This window comes from Rhipicephalus microplus, chromosome 9 (genome assembly GCF_043290135.1).
Source record: "Rhipicephalus microplus isolate Deutch F79 chromosome 9, USDA_Rmic, whole genome shotgun sequence".
Taxonomy (NCBI): Eukaryota; Metazoa; Arthropoda; class Arachnida; order Ixodida; family Ixodidae; genus Rhipicephalus; species Rhipicephalus microplus.
The window spans coordinates 3969601-3996836 of record NC_134708.1 but is presented as its reverse complement, the minus strand read 5'-3'; the positions used below and the strand labels follow the sequence as shown (position 1 = coordinate 3996836).

General features: G+C 42.4%; 1 protein-coding gene and 1 long non-coding RNA gene across 5 annotated transcripts in view; one reads left to right on the top strand and one right to left on the bottom strand.

The window, feature by feature from the left end:
* Positions 1–27236, top strand: part of Hpr1 (THO complex 1-like protein Hpr1) — a 74918-nt gene that overhangs the window by 44536 nt on the left and 3146 nt on the right. For all 3 annotated transcript variants that reach the window (XM_075872994.1, XM_075872992.1, XM_075872993.1), the window contains exons 12-18: positions 1576–1642; positions 3010–3060; positions 3123–3220; positions 5714–5779; positions 6492–6641; positions 17568–17727; positions 23848–23959. In XM_075872994.1, the coding sequence (XP_075729109.1) occupies positions 1576–1642; positions 3010–3060; positions 3123–3220; positions 5714–5779; positions 6492–6641; positions 17568–17727; positions 23848–23959 (704 nt within the window). The remainder of the gene's footprint in view (positions 1–1575; positions 1643–3009; positions 3061–3122; positions 3221–5713; positions 5780–6491; positions 6642–17567; positions 17728–23847; positions 23960–27236) is intronic.
* LOC142771496 (uncharacterized) overlaps positions 3174–27236 on the bottom strand; it is a 35106-nt gene continuing 11043 nt past the window's right edge. Inside the window, exon 3 of one of the 2 annotated variants that reach the window (XR_012885959.1) lies at positions 3174–3295. This is a non-coding gene — a long non-coding RNA (uncharacterized LOC142771496). Of the gene's footprint in view, positions 3296–26959; positions 27059–27236 lie in introns of those variants that run through there. The other variant, XR_012885960.1, reaches the window with a different exon arrangement.

The following is a 27236-nucleotide window of genomic DNA, read 5'->3' as shown; positions in this document are numbered from 1 at the left end:
AGGTGTTGTATTGGGTGAGAAAGAGAGAAGGCTATGTGTTTCATAGCCTTCTTCGTGACACAAAAAAGTGCCCAATATCTGCTGGGCTGAAGAACACGCATATGTTTATTACTGATGAGAAGTTTTGTAGACTAGATACGTATTGCTCAATCATCAATCCTATCATGAACAGCTCTTGAGGATGACTTTGAAGAGACAAACGTCTTGTGTAGAGAGCTTTTGTGTCTATGTTTTTGTTTTTGTGTTTGCATTCTTTTCTGCTATTGAGTGTCCCCTCTTTTTTTTTTTTTTCAGTTGCCAGTTGGCATCTGTGGTGTCTTGACTGCACTCTTTATTGTCTGTATTTGCACACTTTTAACAACCTCGTATGGGCATGAGCTAATACAGTGCTAAAAAATTAAGAAAAGAAGGCTTGTAGTTGGGAGAAGCTGCTCCCGTGGGCTAAACGTGGTCAAATTGGGCTGAATGGGATCTTGTTTTGTCATAATACCGTTAAATTGTTACTATCTGCAGAAAAAAGTGCTCATTTAGCTGTGCCCATTTTCACTTCTCAGAAGGCATGGTGAGCTCCAAAGTTGTGAGATGATGTGCATTGCCCTATGCCCATCTTAAGGGAAGATGTGATTCAATAACAAGTTGTGTTAATTTGTACACTAGGACAACGGAATTATCGCTGTATAATAAGGCTTTTATGCTGACTTCAAATACGTAATTAGCTTTATAGTAAGTTGCACAGTTTTAGTTTTACGCCATGACAGTGTGTAACGTATAGCTCGTTTTGGACAAACTCTTTATGCCACTAAACATTTATGGTTCTGAGCCATTAATGGCTCATATTGCTTTACATTAAGTGTGCAATGCAAACAACTGTCAAGAAAGTGCATGTAGGACATCTTGATGGACAAAAAAATTGTAATATGCGAATGCTTGGAATCCTCAGCACATACTAATTGTTTACTTTGGGTATGCAATAATTATACAGGTAATGTCAAGTTTTTAAAGGAGATACTTGCACTCTGTTAAAGAATATGTGAGAAAAACTTCATCATGATTAAGCCATCAGAAATACCAAGAACATGATGCCCAAAATCAGGAAGTTGCCCAAAAATGCATCTTGAGAAAGACTCATTTTAAAGGTACAAGTGAAAGCTCATCTATGCGTAAAAGATACGTTTTTTGAGATGACTTACTCTGTCATGAGAGCTTGGCGATGACGGTTATTTTTAGCATGCGGCTTTAGTAAACCCCTTATGCGAAATGCGATGGCAAGCAGCCAAGTGACATTTTTCAGGGGACTCTAGAGATGGGCACTTTATGGTTTTTAGTAGTCACCTTGTGCTCTTTGAAAGCGATTTTAGCCTATTTCGAGTTAATTAAACTCTTCAGTTTTTTTGTTGAGAAAGTAGGAAGGCTACACTTGTGAAAGCAGTTAAAAACTAAAGATATGTGATTTTGGAGAAAACTCTTCTTAAGTAAGTGTTACCCAGAACTGCCACGATTTTCTCGCCTGTTACATTTTTACGTGCAACTAGTCATTGTTGCCTAACTTGTCACATGGGTTGTTTTTGTCACCAGAGAGACACACATTCTAACAGATGAGCAGTCCAGCTGGGTGAAGAACACTTTGACTCAGGTTTACAAGGTAAGTCTGTGCTGTATGCGTGAAATATGGCGTCTGTCTGTAGAGCAGTCAGTTTGGGTCTGGTAAACAGAATTTATTGTTTCGATAGATACATGTTGTTTAAGTTATCCAAACTAGTTTCCTTTGGGCTTGGGTACGCTGAATAAAACGAGATTTCCACCCTGGCAAGGGTCCTTCAAAGTTAGCTGCCTGGACCGCTCAAAGAAACTCTGTGAGAGTTGGTTGGATGGCAGGACTTTCAGTCCACGACTGGCCCTGATAGGATATACCCACTTTCTGGGGGAAAGAAAAAGTAAGCATCATGATGGCTGATCAGCACATTTATATACTTCTTGGCTTCTTTGACTCTTTCTCTTCCTTTACTTAATCTCTTCGTAACAATGTTCAGACGCCGAGGACAAGCTTGTAGGCTTTCTAAGCAACTTTGTATAGACTGAGCGTCCTAAAGCGATGGGTCTTGAATTGGCACACGATTGAGTACTATTAAAGAAAACTGTTGCACAGAAGGAATTTTACATTTCATGAAGGTGAATTGTGTCTGTGTGTTTTTTTCTTAACGCCACAGTTTTCTTGAAAATTTTCACTAACAATCCATTCGACAGAATTGTGTACAAGGTTATGTTTAAGAGTATGTTTGAATCACGTGAGATTTACGTGTTTTGATGTAGCGCAGTTTGTTTTCCACTTTGATGATTTGAAACAGTATGTGCAAAGAAGACGACGTAATCTTCTGTGTGCCTACCAATTGTGAATCACGCAATACCAATGGACCCAGTCGTTCACTCTTACAAGCTATTTATGCATTGAGACAGCAAGTTCGATGAAAGCTTTTTATGCTTTGTGCACATGTTCATTGTTGTTTGCTGTGGATAGGATTTTCTTGATGATTCGACAAATCGAGAGTACAGGAACAGACATTGGACGAAGGAAGAACCATACAACATAACACGAGTGCTCACTAACAGCTGGTTTATTTACGAGGAACACATTTATATATAATTGTGTGCAGGTCAAAAAGACTAGTTGACAGTACGGGCAGCTTGCAAAGCGTCTAATTGAGGCTTTTGTCTATGATTTATTTATGCAGTTAAACGCACAGTCGTGTTTTAACAAAGGTCAGCAGCTTATACACTGAACTGCATTCGTGGAAAGGCTATACACTTCGGAAATCGCACATATAATTTGAAGAGGGTGCTGGTACAAAACTTTCAAGCTGCGGTTGGCCCATGCACGAATCACAGTTCAACATTAAATGAAAATTGAGGGGTGCTCTTCAAAGAGCGTCTATGTTCTCTGAGGTCTTTTGCAGGTCTTCTCGATCGTTTTGCAGGCCTTTTGCAGGATGTTTTTCTTTTTCTTGTTTGCAGCTGCTTGAAGAAACGCCACCTGATGGGGCTGGATTTGCCACTCGCATCAAGGTAACTTTTTGAGGCTGAACTTGAGTGAGGGGCAAAATGGCTTGACAGTATTCTCTGTGCAGCACATTCTTCAGAGGGAGGAGTCGTGGAACGCCTGGAAAAACGAAGGCTGCCCAGACTTCAAGGAGGCCCGTCCTATGGAACAGGCGCGAGAAGTCAGGTGGGCTCGGTACAGCTTTCTCTCGCTCACAAGCACAAATGTGCGCAAGTTCCATGGCTTGACTCACTATTCATTCTAGAAGATGGGACATGCAAACACACGGAGTCAAGGCATTACAAAGCGCTTGTGTCGTGTGTTCAATCTTTCTCTGTCCCGTTTTTTGCACTGTTCCCCTCAGTATTGCAAAGACCTATTAACAACTGAGGAGATCCACATCTGCGGCAAAGAAAGAAGGCATCAAAACTTATCCCTGCAAACCAATGCTTTATGCAAACCTTTCACACGCAAGGGCATCACGTCAGATTGAAAATGACCATTTCGGATCTATAATATGCTTTAAATTGCACAGCGATAAATCTGCCTTTCAAGCTTGTTATGTACATGTATCCCAAAGGAGTACAGCCTCTAGCGTGGGTTCAGTCTTAGCGAGCCACAGGCCACGCATTGACTGTCGTCTCTGCACACGCGCGTTTGGACAGCCATAGTGCCGAGCGCAGCGTGGCAAGAACACAGTACTGCTCTCAACAGGTCACAACACTATTGCCTGCGGCAACACCAAAAACAGTACAGTGCCCGTTGCAAGAGGGGGGGGGGGGGGGGGGCAAATAGGCTTATCCACTTTATGGGTGAGAAGTACTACACCAGGTACCGCAAGCACGTCTTTGTGGGCAAAAGTGATTCACGGTGACACCGAAACAATAGGGCCAGGCCGATCAAGCGAGGACAAACTCTGGTTACTCAGGCTTAATAACACAAGTGCGAAGTACAAGTGCTTCATCAGTAAGGCTTTCATGTCACTATATCTCATAAAAATTGGCTTACGAACCATCTTAAGGTTACTTTTCCGCGATTTCACTTTGAACTATTAAAAAAATATTCAAAAAGTATTCTGTTCGATTCGCATTCACACTTCAATATATGAATTTGCTTTGTACCCAAATTTTTGCTCTTCACATCACTCTTTTGCAGGGTGGAATGTTTGAACTTCATTATAACGTCAGTGAGCCTAAGTGACATAGAAACATATTTTAGAGAGAAGGCGACGAAATCTTTATGTCTCGAAGCTAGAAACAGAGTATATCGGTGAATTCCACGAAGGAAAACTATTTACCTTGTGTCTGATGTCATCACTATTAAAAACAGAGTGCGATGGCCTCCCTGCAGTTGATGCTGCGCTATGCAAACTGTTACTAGTCACATTGCGTGGCCGTGGTGAAAAGAAACACCGAGACAATCAATGCCTCGTCAGCACATTTGCGTGTGAGAAATGCTTGTCCCTATTAATATTGGGTACCCACCTCCTCATGCCATGTACACAATTGTTTGCACCACTTGTTTTTGCCATTTGCATCAAAAAAGAACTAGATACGCCGAAGGAAGCCTTGTGGGTTCTTGATGAGATCACTCCTATCGTAGACAAGTCGGACTAAGCAAAACGACACATTTATTGAACTACCTCACCAATCTCGTCAGCCAAACCAAAGACATCACTAGTGTTAAACACACTAAACTCAACCTTATACAATATTCTAATACACTCTTTTGGCATAAGAACAAACACGGTGACGCAAAGGCAGCATCATCAACGCTCGACTCACCACGAGGGCCCATGGAAAACGACCCACAGTGCCGTCCCCGCGAACCCGCCGCGGGAAGGCCACCATTTGCACCAGCCGCCACATGCCAAAGAGGACGGCTCATCTCTCATGTGTCGCCACTCAGCTTCACCGCCAGACATCACTGTCTGTGCTACCGAGCTACCCATGATGATGTTGATTATAAACGCTCGCGAGTAGAATGCCACCTACCACCAGATAGTTGTGAATTCTAAATGCAGCATATGTGTGAAACACGTGTGCAACGAGGTGCAAATGACTTACTGGGGGTGTTAGCACCCTCACAACATTCCACATAGTAAATTCATCTTCACTTAACTTCATTTTGCATTGTACTTTGTTGCATATGATCACTTCGCTGAAGGTACTACCATATTCGACGAGTTGTTTGACGTGCCGCTTTCTGTGGGTCATACGAAAAGCATGTTTTTCTTAGCTCAAAGTAGACATAACAAACTTTTAATACATTTTTATCCTGCGATTTCATCTTATTTGTGCGAGAGCAGAGCAGGATAAATAGCTATTTAACTGCAACTTAATAAAGATGTATGACTGTAACATGCATGAAGGAACATATTATCACATTACTTTGGTTGCAATGTTCTATTGGGCATCTTGAAATAATGTTGTATCAATTCAAGAAATGTACGGACAGTTTTCCACAGGTTGTGCCTGAAAGGATTAACGAGGGCAAGCCTGCAAGGCACTACTCCACCTGTGTGTAAGGGCTTTGGGTCTTAAATCTCACGTGGTGACTTGTGAAGTTTAACTTGTGAAAATGACTATATCAGGCTGTTCACTCCCATTTTTTGTTTTGCTACATGCATTGAGATTTGAGTTCTGCAGATGATGTTAAGTGTGGCGGCCCTCTCCACAGGCCCAAGAGGAAACTTGGCGATGAGGTGAAGGCAGCAATGGCCAGCAAGAGAGTTGTCCTTGGCGAGTATGTGTATTTCTTGCGATTATCATGATCTGTTCATGCAACTCCTTTTAATGAGAGTGTGGGAAGAGTAGTTTAGTAGCAGGCATAAGGAAGGAAGTGGCCATTGAGCTTAAGGACCCAGATAGAGTGAAGTACAAGATAGATGACAACGTGCACCCATTGAATAGCTTAATCACAGCAGTTGATTTGAAGATGTTTTTACCTCCACCTATCTGTCCATGGGATCAGCACATATCGTCCTTGTGAAGCACTACTCAATTCAGTGCTTTAAATACGTTGCTGCACTGCTTTTTCATTGTAGGAGTCCTTGAATAATTTTGACTGCTTCATTACATTGTACTTTAGTTGGAGAAATTATCTTCAATATTAATTTGATGTATTGTGAAGCTCTGGAATACTCGTACAGTGATATTATTCAGCTTATAAATTGTTTTAAACCTGAAAAAAAAAACATCTTGAGAAACAACACATCTCCACTTCAGTGCCGTGGTAGCAAAACTTATGGGGGTTGGCAAGAAAGTGTCATCAAAGCTCAGCAATAGCATAAACCAGAAAGCAATGTTGTCACCTGTTTTGTGGAGCAGGTGTATACAGCCGTGTGGCTAACAAAGTCTCTGGCTGAAAGATAGAAAGCACATTGAAGGTCATTTAATTTTGGGACAAAGATGCCGGCTTTCTTTTGAGTCACAAGTGATATTAAGTGCCTTTGCAGCACCGAGATGAACCGGCTGTGGAACCTGTGCCCAGACAATTGGGAGGCATGCTCATCGCCCAAGCGGGACTTTGTTCCCAGCTTGGAGAAGTTCTTCGACATGGCAATGGACCAAGGTGACCCGGTGGCTGGTGCCAAGAGCCGAGCCAAGTAGGTCAATTGTGTTGTTTTTGTGCTTGCTGAACTATTGTTTGTGCATCTGCATAGCAGTAGTGGATACTTCTTCAAGTGATGGCTAAGCAGACAACTGCACTCTGAGAAAAAAAAAAAGTGTTGTTTGACTTTTTTTTTGCTACGCACGAGACTGTCATGTGTGGGGGAGCTAACACCCCTTGTAAAGTTGTAACACCCCCTGTAAAATCTCTCACATAGGTCGCATTCAGGGCTAAAAACTATTGAGCGGTAGGTGGCGTGGTGCTCGTGAACGATTGTTATCACCACCATCATCATCATGGTTATAACGCTAGCGCCAGCGGTGACGCCTAGTGGCAAGCCTTGGTGGCGGGGCACGAGATATGAGTGGTTATCTTTGGCTGGTGGTGGTTGGCGCAAACGTTTGTCTCTAGCGGTGGGTCTGCCGTAGGCGTGGGCACAGCGGGCCGTCTGCGGTGGGCCCTCGTGGTAAGTGGAGTGTGTTCTTGTGTTTGTTACGTTTTTGAATGTTGCGTAATATTGTGTAAGGTTATTTAGCGTGTTGATCACAATAAGTGTAATAATTTGGCTGACGATTTCATTGTTCTAGAAGTAGGTAAATAAATGTGTGTTGTTCCGACCGTGTCTAGTGCGTTCGTTCACTCCAAAAGCGGGGTGCGCTCGTCATTTCCAGACCCCACACACGTTTATAACTCTTTTTGGAGAGTCATATAATGTATCACTCACTTTAAATAGGCTTGTTATTATTGAGGACTAACAGGCAATGATACTAAGGAAATAATAGGGGACGTTATTATTAGTAATTTTAATGTTATTGCGATGAAATAAAAGTGGAGGGAAAGATAACTTGCCACTGGCAGGGACCTTCAAATAACGCACCCGATGCTTCACCGCTGAGCTATGGCGGTGGGGAATCCCCGTCCACTTTATGGGATATATCTGTGCATTTAAATAATGAAGTGCTAGGCATCACTGCGAGCAGCCATAGCGGTAACTGTGGAACACTCTTTTATAGCGCAATTATATGGACACACTCGGCTGGATTTTGCCGTCGTCGTCGGATTCGCCGTCACTCGCTGTATATGTAATGTATATATGAAAATGCAAAAAAGAAAAAAAAAACAGAGACTCCAGCGCGCGAAATTGGAACTTGGGCCCTCTCAATCGTGAGTGCAAGGCGTTAACCACTGAGCCACCGAGGAGCACGTTCTTCACCGTTCGAAGGGCAAGCTATTTATATCTACCACTTACAGGTGCTCACGGGACTTGTCGTGTTTTCAGCATTACCAGCAAGATGCTGCAATGAGCACGCAGAGCCACATTTATCGGCGAGGCGTGCTCTAATCTTTTACGCGTACTTTTCCCTTCATAGAGGAGGGGAGCGACGCTCTCTTGCACGCCCTTATCTTGCGGTGGGGAGGAGGGGAGAGAGAGAAAACAACTTTATTGCTGGGAGGAGGGGATGAACGTACGTCTTGGCTGGCCTCGGGCTTTACCTAGAACGATTCTGTTGTAGTGATCGCGCGCATAAAGGTCACAGCAATTATTGCAGTCTCCATTTGCGGAAAGCGCGTGCTTTTCAGACACAGCAAAGTAACAACTGAGAAGCTTATTCTCGTGCATCTGTACCTTTTTCCTGCGTCATTTGTGCATGAGAAACGCGGGGCATGTTTCAATCTGCTTTCCATTCTGCGTGTGACCTTCCAATTTGTTATCCCAGCTGCGGCGGCTGCATTTCCGATGGAGGCTGAAATGTTGTAGGCCTGTGTGCTCAGATTTGGGTGCACGTTAAAGAACCCCAGGTGGTCAAAATTTCCGGAGCCCTCCACTACAGCGTTTCTCATAATCATATGGTGGTTTTGGGATGTTAAACCCCACATATCAATGAGGTTCAGCTTGATTTGAACAAAGTCTCCAATTAGGAAGAAGAAAACGGGTTCCGACTGAATGCACAGAAAAGCAAGTGTGTTTTGTTCTCCAGGAAGAGAGGCATTCATTCCTAACCCGATATTCAACAGCATGGGCAACGTCTTTCTGTTAATACTGAACACAAATTCTTAAACCTAATATTGGACGCCAAGCTAACCTTCATACCCACATCAAGTATCTAAAAAACAAGTGCATAAAAGCCATGAATGTTCTAAAAGTGTTGTCACACACTACCTGGGCAAGTGACAAGAAGTGTCTGACCAATTAGTATACAAGCCTCATGCGTACTCGCCTGGACTATGGGGCAATAGCATATCAGTCTGCAACACCCACTGCCCCGTCACGGTGGTCTAGTGGCTAAGGTACTCGGCTGCTGACCCGCAGGTCGCGGGATCAAATCCTGGCTGTGGCGGCTGCATTTCCGATGGAGGCGGAAATGTTGTAGGCCCGTGTACTCGGATTTGGGTGCGTGTTAAAGAACCACGGATTTGGGTGCATGTTAAAGAACCCCAGGTGGTTGAAATTTCCGGAGCTCTCCACTACGGTGTCTCTCATAATCATATTCTTTCAGGCACAACCTTTCATTTCGTTAATACCGTTGTCCGCTTTTCGGCAAAGGGCAAGCACGTCCTGTATGTAAGTCACGTAGGACTCTGATGACGTTTGCGCACGAGATGCCAACTCCTTCTTGGCCGCTGCCTTTCTACCCACAGACTTGTCGAAAAGGGTGCGCATCTTTTCTTTGCACGCATCCCAGCTTCCAATTTCATCTTCGTGGTTCTCGAACCACACTTTTGCTGTTCCTTTCAAGTAGAACAGGATATTGGCTAACATAAGAGTTTCATCCCAGCGGTAATTCTTACTTGTACGTTCGTACAACGGCAACCATTCTTTGATGTCAACATCATCCGTGCCACAGAACGTGCCAGGATCTTTTAGCTGCGGAAGAAGAACAGTTGTTGTTGTAGTCGCCTCAGCGGGAGCCGGTCCCTGGTTTGCCATGGCGGAAAATTCCAAGTGTCGGCCACTGCGGAGCTCCGTTATATCGTGTTGTACCCCGCACTACCACCAAATGTCACGGGAGTGAGAGGATGAATGCAATAAATATATTTACAAAATATACAGGGAGAGTCAGAGGCAGCTGCAGCCAAGATGGAAGACCAGCAGCAACAACAACTCAAGCACGGTCGCTTTCATCGTCTTCGTCGTCTATGATGCTCTTTCGTTGCCGATGTCGTGTAACAATATTATTACATTTGACTGAGCATCAACGTCAGAATAGCGAACGAAATTCACCACGACGTTCCAAGTTTGCGATATCAAACCAGCCACAGAGCTATGGGTCTGTATCATGAGAGGGCTGAGATAGAAGGCACAGATGGATGGAAGGACCTGAGCGTGAGTGTCACGAGTAAAGGAGAAATATGATGTGCATGGTGAACGTGGAAGCGCTGCAATGGTGCTGGAGAAGAAAAAGAGTCACCCGAGTCATGTAAGAGAGTGGTCGGAGAAAGGCTCGTGGCACGCAACCCGAGCCTGGAGGAAAAATCTCAGAGGATGAGCTGGCACCGTGTGTTGGGACGTTGAGCTGCGAATACGTGGGAAAGGAGCGTAGCTACCGTAAGGGTTGCAGCATTACCACCCGGTTCTGAGGATGTCTGCACTAAGAGCTCGGGAAGTGGCCGTCGACCTTGAAGATGGTCCCGAGTGAGGCTGCCCGGACTTGCCGCATCCTGCCTAGCAGTTTCTGGTGGGCTTGCAGCTCCCCCACATCACATTAGGAAGGGAGCAGCCCACACCAGTCAGCCGAGTGGCCGCGTCAACGGGGGAGTGCTTGATGAGTGGGGCTAAGCGAGGCCGAAAATGGAGACAAGGACCGAGACACCGGCAATGCAGATGAGTGGATCGTTGAATCCTGAAGGTGACATATGAACAGTGAGAATGTTCTATTATTGCGAGAGCGCATGAGAGCAGCCACCGATACTCCATTTTGGCTAGGGTCAGTTTAGGCTTAAAACTGAACTTGTATGGGATGTGCATTAGTTCCAGTTTCGTTGTATAGCCGATTATTGTGTACATACTTGTTTCTTTTTCGGGAGTGAATTCTGAGTGTCAGATTTTGCCATTTTTGTGACGTATTAAAATGGGTTTGCCATGTTACCACTGGCTCACCTCGCTCTCTCTTAATCCAACCCTTTGCAAGCGCTCCCGAGATAAAATTCGTGACAGTGAGACTTTAAAGGCTTTTGCTTTAAAGATCTCTACAAGCCCCATCCTCTCTCTAAAAAAGGCCAGTCTTTGTAAACAAGCTGAAAAAACTTAGACCAACTCCCTGAAGAGAACTCCTAAAAGAAAAAAAATAGGGGAGGGGGTGGTAAAAAAGGGAGAGCGTGTAGCGGTTCGAAAAATTTTTGGCCTTATTTTAAGCCATGCAGAATGCTGCTTAAGCCACTTTTGCCACAGTACAACGGTGCCTTGTGGAAAAGCATACTCAGATTTGAAAGGGGCTGTTAGCGTTAGTGACTCACTAGACACAGAATACTTTTATTGTGCAATTATAGGGGCACTCTTGGCTGGGTTTTTGCACTGGCATCAGCTGTCATTCACCATATATGTAAATTTATCTATATATATCAAAACACAAGAAAGAAAAACAATCCAGAAAAAAGCTCCGGCGCATGCAATCAAAAGTCCGACCTTTTGCTTGTGAGTGCGTGGTGTTAGCCACTGAGCCACGAAAGAGCGCCTTCTTCTATGTTGAAACGGCAAGTTATTTTTATATCTACCACTTACCGCTGGTGATGCCGATCTTGGGGGAACTATTGTGTTTTCAGCATTGAGATGGCGCAATGAGCGCGCGTTCCCAGATCGTCCCGACGTGGCGACATGCGCTATACCTTTATCTCCCACGTGTACTTTGCCCCGCGGTAAGGGGGAGAGGTGGACGCTCAAGCGTGTGCGCTTATTTCGCGGTGAGCAGAATCGTATGCCTAGGGCTTTCACTGGAACGATTCTGTTGTAGTTACCGGGTGCACAAAGGTCACTGCACTCGCTGCACAGTCTCTTTTTGCGAAAAGGGCACGCTTTTCAGACACAGCGAAGTAACAACGGAGACACTTATTCACATTCATCTGTACCTGTGAGTACATTTTGTGCGTCATTTGCACGTCAGCAATGCGGGGCACGTTTTGATCTGCTTGCCATTCTTCGTGTGACATTCCAATTTGTTGCTATCACATTAATTGCTCCAGCTTTGTGGCATAGCTGTGACTTTTTTGTTATTCCCCATGCAGTTATACGCCCTGTAATTGTGAGTACTAGTATGATTGATGATGTCTAAAAAGATTTCTGGCTTACTGGCAATCATTTGAAGCTGTGTATGACATTCCTGTAGCCCTAAAAAAACTGGGTCAGATTTTTTTTTTTTTGCTACTTCTTCTTTTCAGTTTTAGGAATCTCCAGAATATCAGGGTTCCCAACTTGGCAGAACCACATATGAATTTTCAAAGTATGTTTAAAGATTTGACAGGTGTGGCAAATGCTAATGTGGTCTTCATCATAGTCTACAGAGTAGGGTGGTTCAAGATACTACTTTTATGGAAATAGCAGTGCTCATGTTCACTCTGAACAATTTAGGTGATGTTCAAAGGTTTGTACATATTTTTTTTATTTTTCTAAATGTAAGCTTTTAATACTGCTCCAAATTTGATCTTTCATGATAAAAAATAGATGCTTTTTTTTCTTAACCTGCTCCATATTTGGATTTTAGTGTTCCAAAAGTAACATTTTGCTGCCCCAAAAATTGCTTCAAATTTTATTTCGGCTGTTGCTGCCCTGACTGTGCTGTGCAACTTACTATAAAACTAATTACATATTTGATGTAAGCATAGAAGCCTATATATACAGTGAAAATTTCATATCCCTAGGCTGCCCATTATTGCAACCTTTTTTTTTTAATCGCATCTTCCCTAAATACAAATTCCCAAACATTCTCACTTGCTTATTTGTTTACTTTGTAGCTCTCCCAGTTTAGGTTAACTATAGCTCCCAAAAAGTACACAAAATGTTAAATACGTGAAAATAAACTTATTATACTAGCACAATAATTGCATATTTAAAATCTGCACACAAACTTACCAGAACTTCAGAAGTTATATTTAAGCTTATGAAGAATATAAAATAATTGTCAGGACCGTTTCTTTTTAAGGTAGGTCACCACCTTTAAAACCGCATTTTTTGAAAAAAAAAAGGGGGGGGGGGGATTTAATATTTTCGGACGCCCTGTTTATTCAAAAATACTTGGAGAAATACTTATGTAGCTATCTTGAGTCGCTCAAAGAGTATCATCATTTTTTGAACCCATGTTGGATGCATCCATTACTGAAACTTTGCGTTCTCATTTTATTTTAAAATGTTCACTATTTGGCTGGAACACTCCAGTAATTGAGTTGCGCCCGTTTTCGTTCAGCAGTCAGTGTTGTTTTCTATTGCATTTTGAGTTCTGGGATTTAGTTCTGGTTTTTTAAAGAGAAAGTTATGATACTTTATGAAGCATGGCAAAGTGTAGGACGAGAAATAAGCGTAAACGCAAGTTAGCAATTCAATATGCCAAGTGTGGACCCGTTGTGGAGATGCAAGACACCTAGAGACACAAAATGACCTAGAAAGTACTTCTTTGGTCTCTCTTGAAAAAAGCTTGTACCACCTCAAAAGTGGTCCCAAGCTATAAGCCTGGTGTTTTCAAAGCATATTGCATGCTTTTTTGTTGCACGGACATTTGATCCAAATATTCAAAGTCATTTTTCTCAAAACACGATTTCTTGCATTCTAGTATTACGCGAATAATGATAGCTCTACTTCTAACCAATATTTTTACATAAAATTTTGTGTGCTAGTTTTTTATAGGTGGAGCTGTGCATTGAATCAGAGTTATTGATAACAAGCACCAACCTTTTGTATTATGGCCAACGGCGTGCAAAACAAACTTGTCAAATATCAAATTTTTTATTCTTTTTATGAAGCTGTTGTTCTGGAAATAATACCCTCGTTGGAATACCTGTGCATTAGGGTATCGCTTTGGGGCTATAGCTTTGTACTTTTCGCAGTGTATAGGCCCCCTGATAACGCCCCTGAATTTTCGCATGAATTATGTTGTATTATAAATAAGTACTTCAGTAGCAAGGTTATTCTTGTGAGTGACTTTATTGTGCCTGGTATGAACTGGGTGCGCCTTGACTCTGAGCTTCATCGCAACCGGGATGTCAACATACTTTTTGATATCATGTTAACCCATGATCTCGTGCAAGCTGCAGTTGAACCAACTCGCGTGCAAGGTTCTTTATCATCAGTTTTAGACCTGGGATTCTTTTCTCGCAAGTTTTTCGATTCACTGTAGTTGTCGAGCCCGGGCTATCAGGTCACAATCTTGTCTATATTTCCTTGCTACTTACTTCCTGTACAAAAACTGATAAATCATGCGCCCATTCTATCAAAGATTATTCTCGGGCAAATGACGCATGTGTGATTCATTACTTAGAAAACTGCTTAACTGATTTTGACGAGAATAATGTGAACATACTTTGGACTCGCCTCAAAGATATGCGTCAGTTTTTTCTAGGCAAATTCATACCAAATAAAAAAAATGAGTTCACAAGCAAACACCATGGATCAACCGTAACATTATTTATATGAAGTGCAAGATTAAGTGATTGAAGAAGGCACATGAGCAGCCATACGTGATATCGAAATTACAAAATGAGCTCGTGCTTGCGGTGCCTAATTCAAAGGACTATTACTTTACCATTTGCCTGCTCAATTTCATTAAAAATGATCCAAGTAAGTTTTGGAATTACATTGGCAAGAAGAAGAAAAAAAAACAATATCACGAACGACAGTGAATGGACAGAAGGTTACTGAGAAGCTACAACTTGCCAATCACTTTAATAGGTTTTTTTCACATTGTTTTTTCTAATTCTAGTGATTGTTCACACAACTGTACAGTGCTGCATTTTTCTGATGTAAATTTTGTATCGGAAACGGGTGTACTTTCTATGCTGCTAAACCTTAAACTCAGAACTTCTAGTAAACATGGCAATATTCCTCATTCATTTCTTCGTATGTATGCGGTAAACTTATCAAAATTTCGTGTTATAATATTTCGTACGTCACTGTTGTTGTCACAATTACCGAGTGACTGGAGGACAGCGCGCATTGCACCGATTCATAAGAAGGGAGATCGTCTTCTCGTTGAAGATTACCGTCCTATTTTTTTAATCTCATCATGCTGCAAACTTATAGAACATATAATAGCAAACAACGTAACTGCATATTTAAAGAAGCATTCTGTTTTAATTAATTGTCAGCATGGGCTTAGGAAGGGGGAATTCGACAATCACACAGCTGATCACTGTTCATTTTTTTTTTGTGTCAACTCTTGACAAAAAGGGACAAATTGACATAATTTTTCTAGACTTCTGAAAAGATTTTGATACTGTCTCTCACGATGATTCTGAAACTTGAAAAGGCAGGAATCCCAGGATTGTTAATTTCTTGGGTTGCTGCATATCTGACAAACCGGCCCCAATTCGTGGGAATTAATGGTGAAGAATTGGGTTCACTTCCAGTCACATCAGGTGTGCAGCAGGGCAGTGTCCTCAGCCCTCTCCTCTTTAATATATACATTAACGACATTGTTGATATGGTTGAAGGTGGTGTCCAGATGCAATTATTTGCCGATGATTGGGTGCTTTTTAAAGACATTAATTCTATTAATGACCAATTTAGTTTGCATAGTAGTTTAAATAATATTCTTGAATGGTGCATGCATTTGGAAATGACACTAAGAGAGAAAAGTGTGCTAATGTCAATGACACAAGATATCACCTTTGCTTTATACGTATCAACTAAGTTCATCCCCCCTGCATAAAGTAACCCAATACAGGTGCTTAAGAGTCATCTTTAACAACACGTTAACATGGAATGACCACATAAGTAATACTCGCACCTCAGCATTCAGAAAATTATGCTACACAAATTTAAAAAAGCACTATTTAATGTAAAACTGCTAAGCTATAATGCCTTAATCAGAACCAAACTAGAATATCTATGTATTGTTTGGGATCCCTATACAAAAACTAATATCAATAACCTCGAGAGAGTGCAGCGAAAGGCAGTTAGATTTATATTTAACAAAATCTCAAGACAGGATTCACCCACAGAACTTAAAAAATTAACCACATTGAATCACTCGATATGAGAAGACAGAAGCACAGACTGGAGTTTTTTAAGCTAGTTTACATGAACAATTCACCACTAGACTTATTTCTATATCTGTCGCCCCTATTAACCTAACCACTCATCACTGTAGACAAAATGCATTACCACCCTACTTCATGAGAACGAACACATTTAAGAACTTTTTTTCCTTCGTACAATAACTGAATGGAATTGTGTAATCGAATCAACACCAAAATTCTGATTGTTACTAATTTTTTTTGTAAAACGTATTCACTCTATTTCTGTATTAGTGTTGTTATTTCGTTTATTCATTTTGTTTTGAACATGTTCACTGTTGTACCAGTTTATTTGCCCTCCCTGCTCTGGCCACGTGTCCACAGTATTTGATAAATAAATAAACAAACAAATAAAAATTAACGCGCCCAAACATGAAGATATGATGATCGTGGATGCACAGGGTGTTGTGTTCACTGCCAAATTGTGTTTGAGTTGTACTAAAAGTTTTTTAGTTATCACTATTGGTGCAACATGCATATTTTAGCCCTATTTGATTTTTATAAATTTGATTTTTTACATATTTAGCTATTTCATCATTTTAATTTTAAAAATTTTCAAAACCAATATTATAATTGTAACTTTTGGACAAAAACTGGGAAATTTTTTTTGAAGGTGTTGACCTACCTTAAAGGAGTACTGACACGTATTTTAAAGATTTTTGGGATTTTTGCTGTAAATGGGAACATAGGTTTCGAGAACTCTAAAAAAAGTATGGTGGTGCCTGGAAATGCTTAGTGTGTCTATTTAATATAAGTACTTTATTATACACTTTCAGTTTCAATATCAAGGAGGCAGCTTCTCAGTGACGTGTCATGTCGGTGTGATCAGACAGAAGTTGGTGATGTAATAGCGGCCAACCTGCCATCTGACACGTAAACAACAATTATCTCCAGCAAGAGTGATTTCTGTGATATAAGCTACATGCAGGACGCACAGTTAGCAAACGGAAGACCTGCACCAGTCAGAATCGCATCATGGCTGTGCGCACCAAGTTCAGAAATTGTGCAGTGCGAGTTCAGCGATGCAGGAACAGTGCAACACCCAAAATGAATGACGATGTGCCAACAAGGTGCAGGCCTTATTTCTGTTCGCTTAGTTTACACTGTACGACTAGAACTGACCAATGGCAAACTGCATTACGCGGACAGTTTATGAGGTGCAAACATCTTGAAAAACGCACCTCATTAGTAGAGGCAGGTACGTTGCCTACGTCTGCTGAGCTGCAAGCACGACTGCACCGAGCCAGCACTGTCAGTGTAGGAGGTGCAGGAAAATTGTAAATCAGTGCTGCACCTCATCTGCACCTTTTGAAACGAATGGCAGGGTTCAGAGGTCGTTAATGCAGCACCTCGTGAACTGGGTCATGTGGTGCAGGCAAATCGAACGGTTCTTCAGTGGAACTGTGTTCACTAGTCTGGACCATTGTGGTGGGGCTGGCATGCTGAGCTCCACGACAAAAACTTCGAAATCAGAGAAAAGGTTTGGTACATGTTGGCATGACTAGTGTGTGGAGGACACTGCATACTAAAAAAAAAATATATATATTCCTTTTGTGATGTCTCAAAATCGCGTCAGTACAGCAATATCATGGTTTCTGAGCTGAAACGACAAGTGCAATGAAATCTGTGCCCCTTGAGTGCCCTCGCAAAGAATGCGTCGGCTGTGAAATTTATCTAAGCCTGCTGTTGATGTCTGTTCCAGGAGCATCTACAAGAGCAATTCAGGCTGGCGGGCCTTGCGGCTACTTTCGCAGAAGTCCCCACACTTTTTCACGAGCAGCAACCAGCCCATAAAGAGCCTTCCACTCTATCTGGAATCTATGGTGATGCGCCTGGCCAAGGAATTTCCCATCAATACACAGGTGTGTCTGCACCTTCCTTTTTTTTTCAAGCTACCACATTTTTGCTCAAGGTGTAATTTCTAATTGGTTCATAATCACCATTTTCACTTCTATGTTTGTTTTCAATGTTGAAGCAATAAAAAGTGAATTCAATTGAGCGCCTTGTTAAAATCGTGGGTAAATACTGCCAAGTTTCGTGCTTTCTTTTCAATTTTTTATTGGGGCTAATTCAGTTAGTCCTGTCAACATCAAATTAATTGTAACATACCATATAAGGCTACAATTTTTGCAATACAATTGACTCTCAATGATACGAATTCGAAAGGAGCATGTAATATATCCCTATCATCTCGAATTTGTATGAACCAAAAACAAGGTAAGACTGATAATGAAGATTAACAAGAGCTTTTTTGGCAACTGCTTCTTGTTGGAAAAGTCGAAGATGTTTCTTTGAACTTTCCTGCCTTCACCATCTTCTCTATAAAGTGCCGCGGTTTCCTCACTCATGCTGCTTCCGCGACATGTTCACACTTGACATCAAAGGAAGCGAAAGTGGCCAAACTCGTTGGAAATTCACTCGCTTCGCCGCGCTTAAAGGGACCAACAAGTGATTTTTTTTCGACCCAGTTTTTTCCGGCGCAACCGAAAGCTTACCCTTCGCAGTATTCAAAGCTGCAGTAGTTACTCCCAAAAGCACTTAGGTATTTTATAAGCAGTATTTTTTTTTTATTTGAAAGGCTCTGAACACCGATGTGCCTTTTTGTCCAGCAATGCTGAGAATCGATAGTGATGCCAGTAGCCCTTCTAGGCACTTGTGCATGTCATTGTTCTGCTTTCGCAGGAGTTCTTGTAACTGTGCTTAACCATGTTTATTCTGAGCTTTAAAGCTATTTTTTAAAATAACAAGCCATTACAATTAGACGATGTGGCTTTATACAGCTTCCCTGTATTTGTACTGCATTGCGTGCGCTTGCGCCCAAGGTTGATGCACTTGTGTCGTGGATGGCTTGTCTCTTCGTCGTTACCCTCTCTTCACATGAGCCAAGGCCAGCCACTGAAAAGGTCACAGTGCATCATTTCTGAGACAAAGTGTAGCTAAAAAAAATGGCAGCATATCCACGGGGTGAATGATGGTGAGTGGGGCGAAGCATCCGTCCGTCCATTTGTTCTTGCTTCTGTCCGTCCATGCGTCCGTCTGTGTTACCGTCCGTGCGTCCATCCGCTCGTCCGTGCATCTGTTCATGCGTCCGTCCCTGCGTCCGTTCATGCGTCCATACGTCTGTGCAGCCATCCGTGCGTCCATCCATCTATCTGTCTGTGTGTCCGTTCGTCCATATAGTCAACACTCCAAGTACCACCATCTCGCATCTGTTCATCATATATTCCGCATATAGAAGCACCACCATCCAGCGGACATTCCAAGGACTGAACGAGAGGAGGCACACGCACACTTTCTTGCTTGCGCTTCGTGTCTACTTCCCACCTTTAACCACCTCCAGTTCATGGTATATACTAGTTCACTGTATTCATGGCACTGCGGCCCAACGCTCGCTAAACCTTTCTAAAACCAAGGAGGTTACGCCCAGCAAGCATAACGTAGCAACCCTTTTTTATGAGATAGTGCTCAATGTACATGCCAATGGCTGCTAATGGGGAATGAGAGACAGAAGAATTCGACCTTTAGTTAATGTGCAAGCTGCGTATTTTTTATTGTTCAACAACACACAGGAGAAATCTCCCACCGGCAGCACCTTGCAGGTCAAAGCGTAAGACTGGTTACGCACTACGACTATGACAAGGGATGAACGGATGCCGCTTCAAGGAGCTTCGCCCCTAAAAGAACCGCGTCACCCCAAAATCTTAGCGACCTAGAAACTGCATGCACAGTTTTATGAGCACATAGAAAAGTTGCTCAAGATGCGCTGGCGAGCACGGGATCATTGTCATGCGCAGGCAGCCCCACTTTACTGCACACTACTAATGCAAGTATATAAATACATCTTATGGAGTAATATCTGTTACTATATAAAAGCAAACAATATTTTAATACTAACAGGAAAATCGTTGACCACGTACACTGGTTTATGGTCACGTAACAGGGCAACTCGGATAATTGAAGTTTCTGCCACCAGGTTGTGCCACAAGCTGTTTCCGCACTTTTTAATGAAGAAATAAAAATATAACTTCACTTTTCACGAGAAAAACAGGGTTAATTTGAGTCGCTATGAGGGACAATCTTCCGTGCAGTCATCTCATTTCGTGTTCTGGGCAGTTGTTGGCCCCTTTGCTGGAAAATTGTGCTGCAAAGTCTGCATGAGAAAAATCGGTCAGCAGCAACGACACAAGTAGACGCACCGGTGGGGACGGATTCAGCCAGCAGTGCAAAAGCGAGACACGTTAGGACAGGCGGTTTCTGCTGCTGCACTTTTGTTTACTTCCAGTGTTCTCAGCGATCGTAACCCAAAGCAGACTCTCTCAGAGCTCACAGCCTTTGTCAAGGCTGTGAGCTCTGACATGCTGTGCAGGTAGTTCGCGATAGTGCCTACATGATCAACTGCCGACGCCTTTGCGCCACATTGAATTTGCGGCTGGTTGTTTACATCACGTGGTTTGAGAGCTAGGGCAGCCGGTGTAGTCAAAGCCAAAAGCGATCTGCTATTGCGGGAAAATTGGTCTCAGACAGATAATTTAGTGTCGGCTTCGCGGCATGTTTTTCCGGCCACTAAGCGAAAAAAATTCCGCCGATTTTTGCCGCATTCACTCTCTTTGAGGCCAAGTGCAGCGGTCAATCGCAAAGTCAAATCATCCGCGGAGACTGGGGAAACCATTTGTATTACACCGAACCACGGTGTATTTTATATAATGTATTCCATCTAAAACAACTTTAAAATTCGTATCATCGCAAAAATTGCATAAACCGTAATCATATTATGGAGACTATACTGTAGTAGTAAAGGTAAGTGTAGCATGTTTGTGAAATCTGCTTAGAAAGTTGGGGACATTCCCACGGCCTCTGATATCGGAGGCCATGGTGCCACTGCTACAGTTTTAACGTCGCCCACAAAGTGGTTCGTGTGCCAAGTGTTGATGCATAGTTTTCACTGTTGCAATAGCTTGCTCTTAGCTGTGCAGTGTGTGAAAATGGCTGCAAAATAGCAAATTGGGCTAGTTAGTGCTTATTCATCTCCTGGAGAAAAAAAAACAGCTAAAAAACACAGACAAGAATGAGAAGACGGACAACACTGTGCATGTTTCCTCTCTTGTCTTCTTTTTTTTTATGTGCTTGCGCAGTTTTTGTTCAAAATACAGTGTAGGCCACTTATAACGTAACTGCTTATAGTGCAGAACCAGTTACAATGTGGTCTTTTTTTACTCCTGTTCACCCTCCCCTAGGACCCCATGTATGTGCGTACCACTTATTGTGCAGTCCCTCAGGATGAGAGATCGGTTATAATGTGGTTGCCAGAAAATCTGTGTCACAATCGCGGTAGTGACTGCGTATCTAAAAGAAGGTGCGCTGGGTGCGCCGCTGGGAGTGAGCGACGACGACTTTACAAAAAAAGGAGGAGACGCGGAGTGAACGAATGAAAGGCGGAGGGAAGGTTAAAAAAAAAAAAAGACTGAGGCGTGCTGCGCGGGCTCGCCAAGTATTGGTGACGCATAAGCCGTTGAACTGGCGCGGTCAGATTAGCATTGCTAGCGTGGCCCTGGGCGTGCGCAGCGCAACGGGGCGTGTGCAATGCCATCCTTATCAACTGCACTTAACAAATTCCTGCCAAGTAAAGCATAGTCGTTATCATGCTTGCTGCAGATATCTGATTAGCTACCGTAAATTTAAAACCTTTCATAGCTTTCTGCGTGGGCTTTCGCCTTTGCGACTAGTGTGCAGTCTAGTTTGGCGGATTTTCGTCGTCGTTGATCTCCAGGCCACGGATGTGAACTTTGTATCACGCACGCCGTTCTTGGTCCAGTGCTTGAGTGCGGTCTTTTCAATGCCGGACCTTCGTGTATTGAACAAACTTCCCACGATAACATACCAAATGACAGGCTAGGCTTAATCGACGTTGGTTGCGCGGTCGGTCATATGCTATCTAATTTGCGGTTTTGTACAGAATCAACGAAGCTCTCTGTGATGGCTGCACTTGACAGGTACGGATGAATATTGTTGATGAAAAGGAAGGTGGCGCGTGTAGTGCCCGAATGTTGGTTCACGGTTCGATTGCGACGTTTCGAAATCCAGTGCTTGCCCGTGAAATCGAACTATTGGCGTCTTTCAGCGCATGAAATTTCGGATGTGATTGAACATAGTTGCAGTGTAATGCTCACAATTGAAGAGGTCTGAGAAGCAGTCAGCGAATTTCTGTGATGCTACTTTATTTTGGTACACCCTCTTTCCCACTTTTTGTGTTCATTTCGTTCGCAACACGTGTCTTTGAATGTTAATTTTTTTTAACAATTGCAAATTTAAAAGGTTGTAAGCACCACGCATGCAATTGCACGCTTCGATTCTTGAACACTCATGGCTGTTGCTCAACATGTTCTGCGCAGTTGGGGCCCTGAAAAAGGTTTTAGTGCGGATATTCGCAACTTGCGTTATAAGTGGTCTATGCTGTACTTGGAAATACAGTAGACTCTCATTACATTAAACCTGAAGGGACTAGAAAATTATGTGCCATCCAACAGGGGCTCTATGTACTGAGAGATGAACAGGAGTGTGGAATACAAGTATAAAACCGAACTTGTGGGACCCACTTGTTTCATTTTTAAGCAGCGCTTTTATTTAAGAGATTTCACTTTACTTAGAGTCTACTGTAGTTGCAAAATGTAACGCAATGGTTTATTTTTTCACTCAGTGAAAGATTTTTCAATTGATCTGCATAGTTTGAAATAACATGGATGCCTCCAACCACAAACACCACTGGCACTATCTGCATAAGTGGGGGAAAAAAGAAATAGGGGCGATGGCCATAACTACTCTATGTTTGCTCGATTGTAATGCGACCATAATTGTGATGCTACAAATGGCTTTTCATTTTGATGAGAAAGAAAAAAAAATAAACAAAATAATGGTGTGCATCATTCCAGTTTTTGGACAACCTGAATTTGGTATTCGATAGTAATACGTGGGCAATGTTCCCATCGCAGAAACCTGGCAAAATAGCTCTTGTCACATCCAAGTCGTGGTTTTCGTTGCTTTCTTGTGTCTGATTAAGTTAGCAGCCGGAGCTTATCTGTTTGAGCACATTCTTTTGCAGTGTTTTGATTGATCATCCTAAAAGACAATGCATGCAAACACGGACACAAGCGGAAAGTCAGGACATCACATTTGCTTATCAACCAGGAAAGATGTACACTATGGCTTATCCACGCACGCCCCATGCGATATGTGACCTAACTTATCAGCCTGGCATGACTAGTGGTCTACATGAGAGATAGACAGTTGGCTCACGCATGTGCTACCACTATTATCAATATATGTACCTATCATCAGTCATGTTTCTTCATTCCCATAGCAATACAAAACTGGGAATTCATTGAATTTCGGCGAGCACTTACACTTTTTGCAATATAAAGAAAGATTGATGGTGGGCCTTTGGCTAGCGATCCCTTATATCCCAATAATCTCTGGTTATTGCCCATCTTTCCAACATAAAAGTGCCCAGAGCTGAAAGGGACTTTTTTGTGTGAATTTGTTGGTGTGATTTGAAAAACAAATATCGGTCTTTTTTCTGTCTTTTTTTCTTTCATTTTTTCTCTGCACAATGGCGCAAATCTTACCTGGATTACTATTGGCAGCCGTAAAAACATCTAATAAAAACATCTACCATCGTATCTAATTTTTACTTTGTTTAGCCTGTGAGGTTGAGGCATGGCATATCGATAATAGTGGTAGCACATGCATAAGCCGACCGCCGATTAAGTCAATACGAAATCGTATACCTTCATACTTATCTTTTATGTGCCAGATTGGTAAGTTTGTTCGCATATCGCATGTCTTCGTGTATTTTCTCTTCCTAGCAAGAATACTTACAAACTAGCTCAGCTCTCTATTCTGAAATGTAGTACAGTGTCCGTAAGAGAAAGTTAGTCAAGATGGTTTCCTCCTTTTATGGGCAGTCTGTTAATTGATTGAGATTCCAGAATGCAGCCCCATCCCAAGCAGCTGACGAGAAACCGGACATGGCCGACTATGGAGACAGCGAGGACGAGCTGCTCAAGAACCACGAGGATAGCAGGGATCGTGAGACGGGCAGTGAGTGAACATTGTCTGCTCTGCACGTCTCATTGCTCAAGTGTAATTGCAGTTAATCCGAGAAGTGCCGATCATTCAAAATGTGAATTATATGCGTGTTTAAAGGGGCCCTGAAACACTTTTTTTGAACATGGTGAGAAAAATCTAGGCTCGTGCGAATAATGAATTTTAGGTTCAAAGCAAATTCTAAGCGAATAGTGATTTTGATGGAATAATTTCGAATTGAATTCGAATGGTACATATGACACATAAAGAAAAAGGGAATATTGATCATGACCTAACTAACCTGCGCAATATTTCTTTTGAATTGAAATAGGGGCTCTATGCAAATTCCTTTTTTTTTCTTTCAGTGGAAGTCTAAACAAGCTTGACTAGTAGTTTGGGTAGGATGCGAGTGATAACCTGTAAGATACTTAATGTTTTAAAATTTATTATACTAGGAGCATATAAGCCATCATAACATGCTTAACAAAATCAATTGATTTGAGAATAACATGTTCCTTTAAAGGGGCCCCGCAACACTTTTTCAAGTAGCTATAGAGCCAGTAAACATGCTTGTTGCCTCACATATTTACTGCTGCAAAGTTTCTAGAATCAATTTAGTACAAGCAGAGTTCCGAAAATTTGTTGCACACTGCAATTGCATTCTCTCTTCTCATCCTGACAAAATACCTAGAAGCTGAGCAGGGACGAATGGCACGGAGAAAGAAATTACGTCACACGCACCTTGTGACCATGAGCACCTCTTTTTTTTTTTTCCAATACGCGGCTTTTTAGTGCGATTGCGCGCATACTCTAGGACAACTGGCGGTCTCCCACGGCGGCCCAGGTAATGACGAGTGCGCCACGTTCAAATCAGCCAATGTCTGTGACCATAGCTGTATATTCCTTCTTGGCTGTGACAAGTGATTTTTGAGCTTGTAGTGTCATTTGCCAAGAGAATAAAGCAATTTTCAGGTGGCTTTTTAGTGCGATCGCGCGCATACTCTAGGACAACTGGCGGTCTCCCGCGGCGGCCCCGGTAATGACGAGCGCGCCACGCTCAAATCAGCCAGTGTCTGTGACCATAGCTGTATATTCCTTCTTGGCTGTGACAAGTGATTTTTGAGCTTGTAGTGTCATTTGCCGAGAGAATAAAGCAATTTTCAGGTGGCTTTTTAGTGCGATCGCGCGCATACTCTAGGACAACTGGCGGTCTCCCGCGGCGGCCCCGGTAATGACGAGCGCGCCATGCTCAAATCAGCCAGTGTCTGTGACCATAGCTGTATATTCCTTCTTGGCTGTGACAAGTGATTTTCGAGCTTGTAGTGTCATTTGCCAAGAGAATAAAGCAATTTTCAGGTGGCTTTTTAGTGCGATCGTGCGCATACTCTAGGACAACTGGCGGTCTCCCGTGGCGGCCCCGGTAATGACGAGCACGCCACGCTCAAATCAGCCAGTGTCTGTGACCATAGCTGTATATTCCTTCTTGGCTGTGGCAAGTTATTTTTGAGCTTGTAGTGTCATTTGCCGAGAGTAAAGCAATTTTCAGATTTGAATATTGCGAATTACAGGCCGCATGCTGTGCTATAATATTTGCCTCGCGTGTTCTCGGTAGCCTTGACTACCGCGCAGCAGCGTTTTCTGAACATGCTCATTAAGTGTTGCAGGGACCCTTTAAATTTGAAGGGGGCTTCGCGGCAAAGTGATTTTTTTTTTTTGATAAAGTGCTTTCTTGGCTTAGCACCCTACGTTGCAGTGAAACCACCCTTGCAGGTGGTTACACACAGACTAATATACATTTATTCGTTCGTTGCGAATACTTCGAAAATATTTGATAATTTAAATTCGAATTGAAGCAAATTCAAATACTCAAATATTGATTGGAATATTCTAACAATTCGAATATTCGCACAAGCCTAGAAAAATCAAGGCTCCTGCCAACATGTGCGCCAAACACTATGGCATGGAACTTTCAGGAAGCAAGCTGGGCATGGTGTTGTTTGCTGTCAGACATATCATAGCACTGAAGCACAATCATCAAAAAAAGACACCCAACTACTTAGAATGTGTGGTACAGTCGAACCCCTTCATGAGAGACACTGACACCAGTGTGCCTACACTGAAGTGCGGGTTGATAAGGAAATGCTTGCGTGGTACCTTGTTTATAAGAGGACAAAAATTGCTGCCCAGTGCATGTCTCTCATAAAATTATAACGAAGTGGCATCTTACAGCAAAAGAAGTTCCTTGTCGTATCCAAAAATTCGTTATAAAAGATATATTTGTAACACCATATTTATTGCAAGGGCATTTTTTTGCTTCGTTATAACCAATATTTTGTTATATCGAGGTTTGAGTGTATATGTACACTATTTCCAGTGTGCAGGCGCCTTGTAGAGATCACACATGCCTGCCATAGGGGCGTGCGATGCCGACAAAGATTTAAAGAAACTGCGTTCTGCTTCATACATTGCGACTGCACATTGGGAATGATATAACGCACAATCTCAGTAGGGAACTTGCAGTAAAATTTTAGCTAGTAATCGCTCACTTTCCCTTCGACAAATGATACCGTAAGCTGAATGGACGTGGCCCATTTTAGTACCATAAGCTGCACAGTTATTTCGGCCACTGCGGGATGCCGTGCATGCCGTGTTTTATAGTGCCAACTAGTGGAGCTAAGGTAGGTGACATTCCTTGCATGATGACATCACTGAAAAGGTACTGAAGTGTTATCCACATCAATTCCTGTACTATGGCTAAAAGTAAAGTCCCCTTTAGTGTAAACGAAACGACCTTTCATTCATTCCATAGTGCTAGAAATATACACAATGTAAAAATACAAGAGCAATCCTACAATAAAAAGAGCTACACTTCCAAAGAAGGAAAAACAAAATTATTATGACTGCTGACCAGGCTTCTGTGAATAAAAATTTGAGGTTGGAAGGTAAATTGAAGTGAAAAGAGGTTTCGTCACATAATATTGTTACGGAAAAGAACAGACCCCGTTCAGAACAGACATATATTTGAAACCAGCGGTAATGGCGTGACCAGTTCATCAGCGATCCAGCGGAGACAACCCTTCGTCTTCCTCGTCAGGCACACACACGCGTCGCCCCCTAGAATATCAATATGCATGCATGTAACAGTATTGAGTCATATTCGAATAGTATACATCATATAATGAGAAGTTTGCATATTTGTCATGACTAGAGAACGGATTACAGCCAAATGACTATTTTTTTGTTTTTTCGTTTCTATCATGCCACTTTGATATATGAGCATCAATTAGAGGTC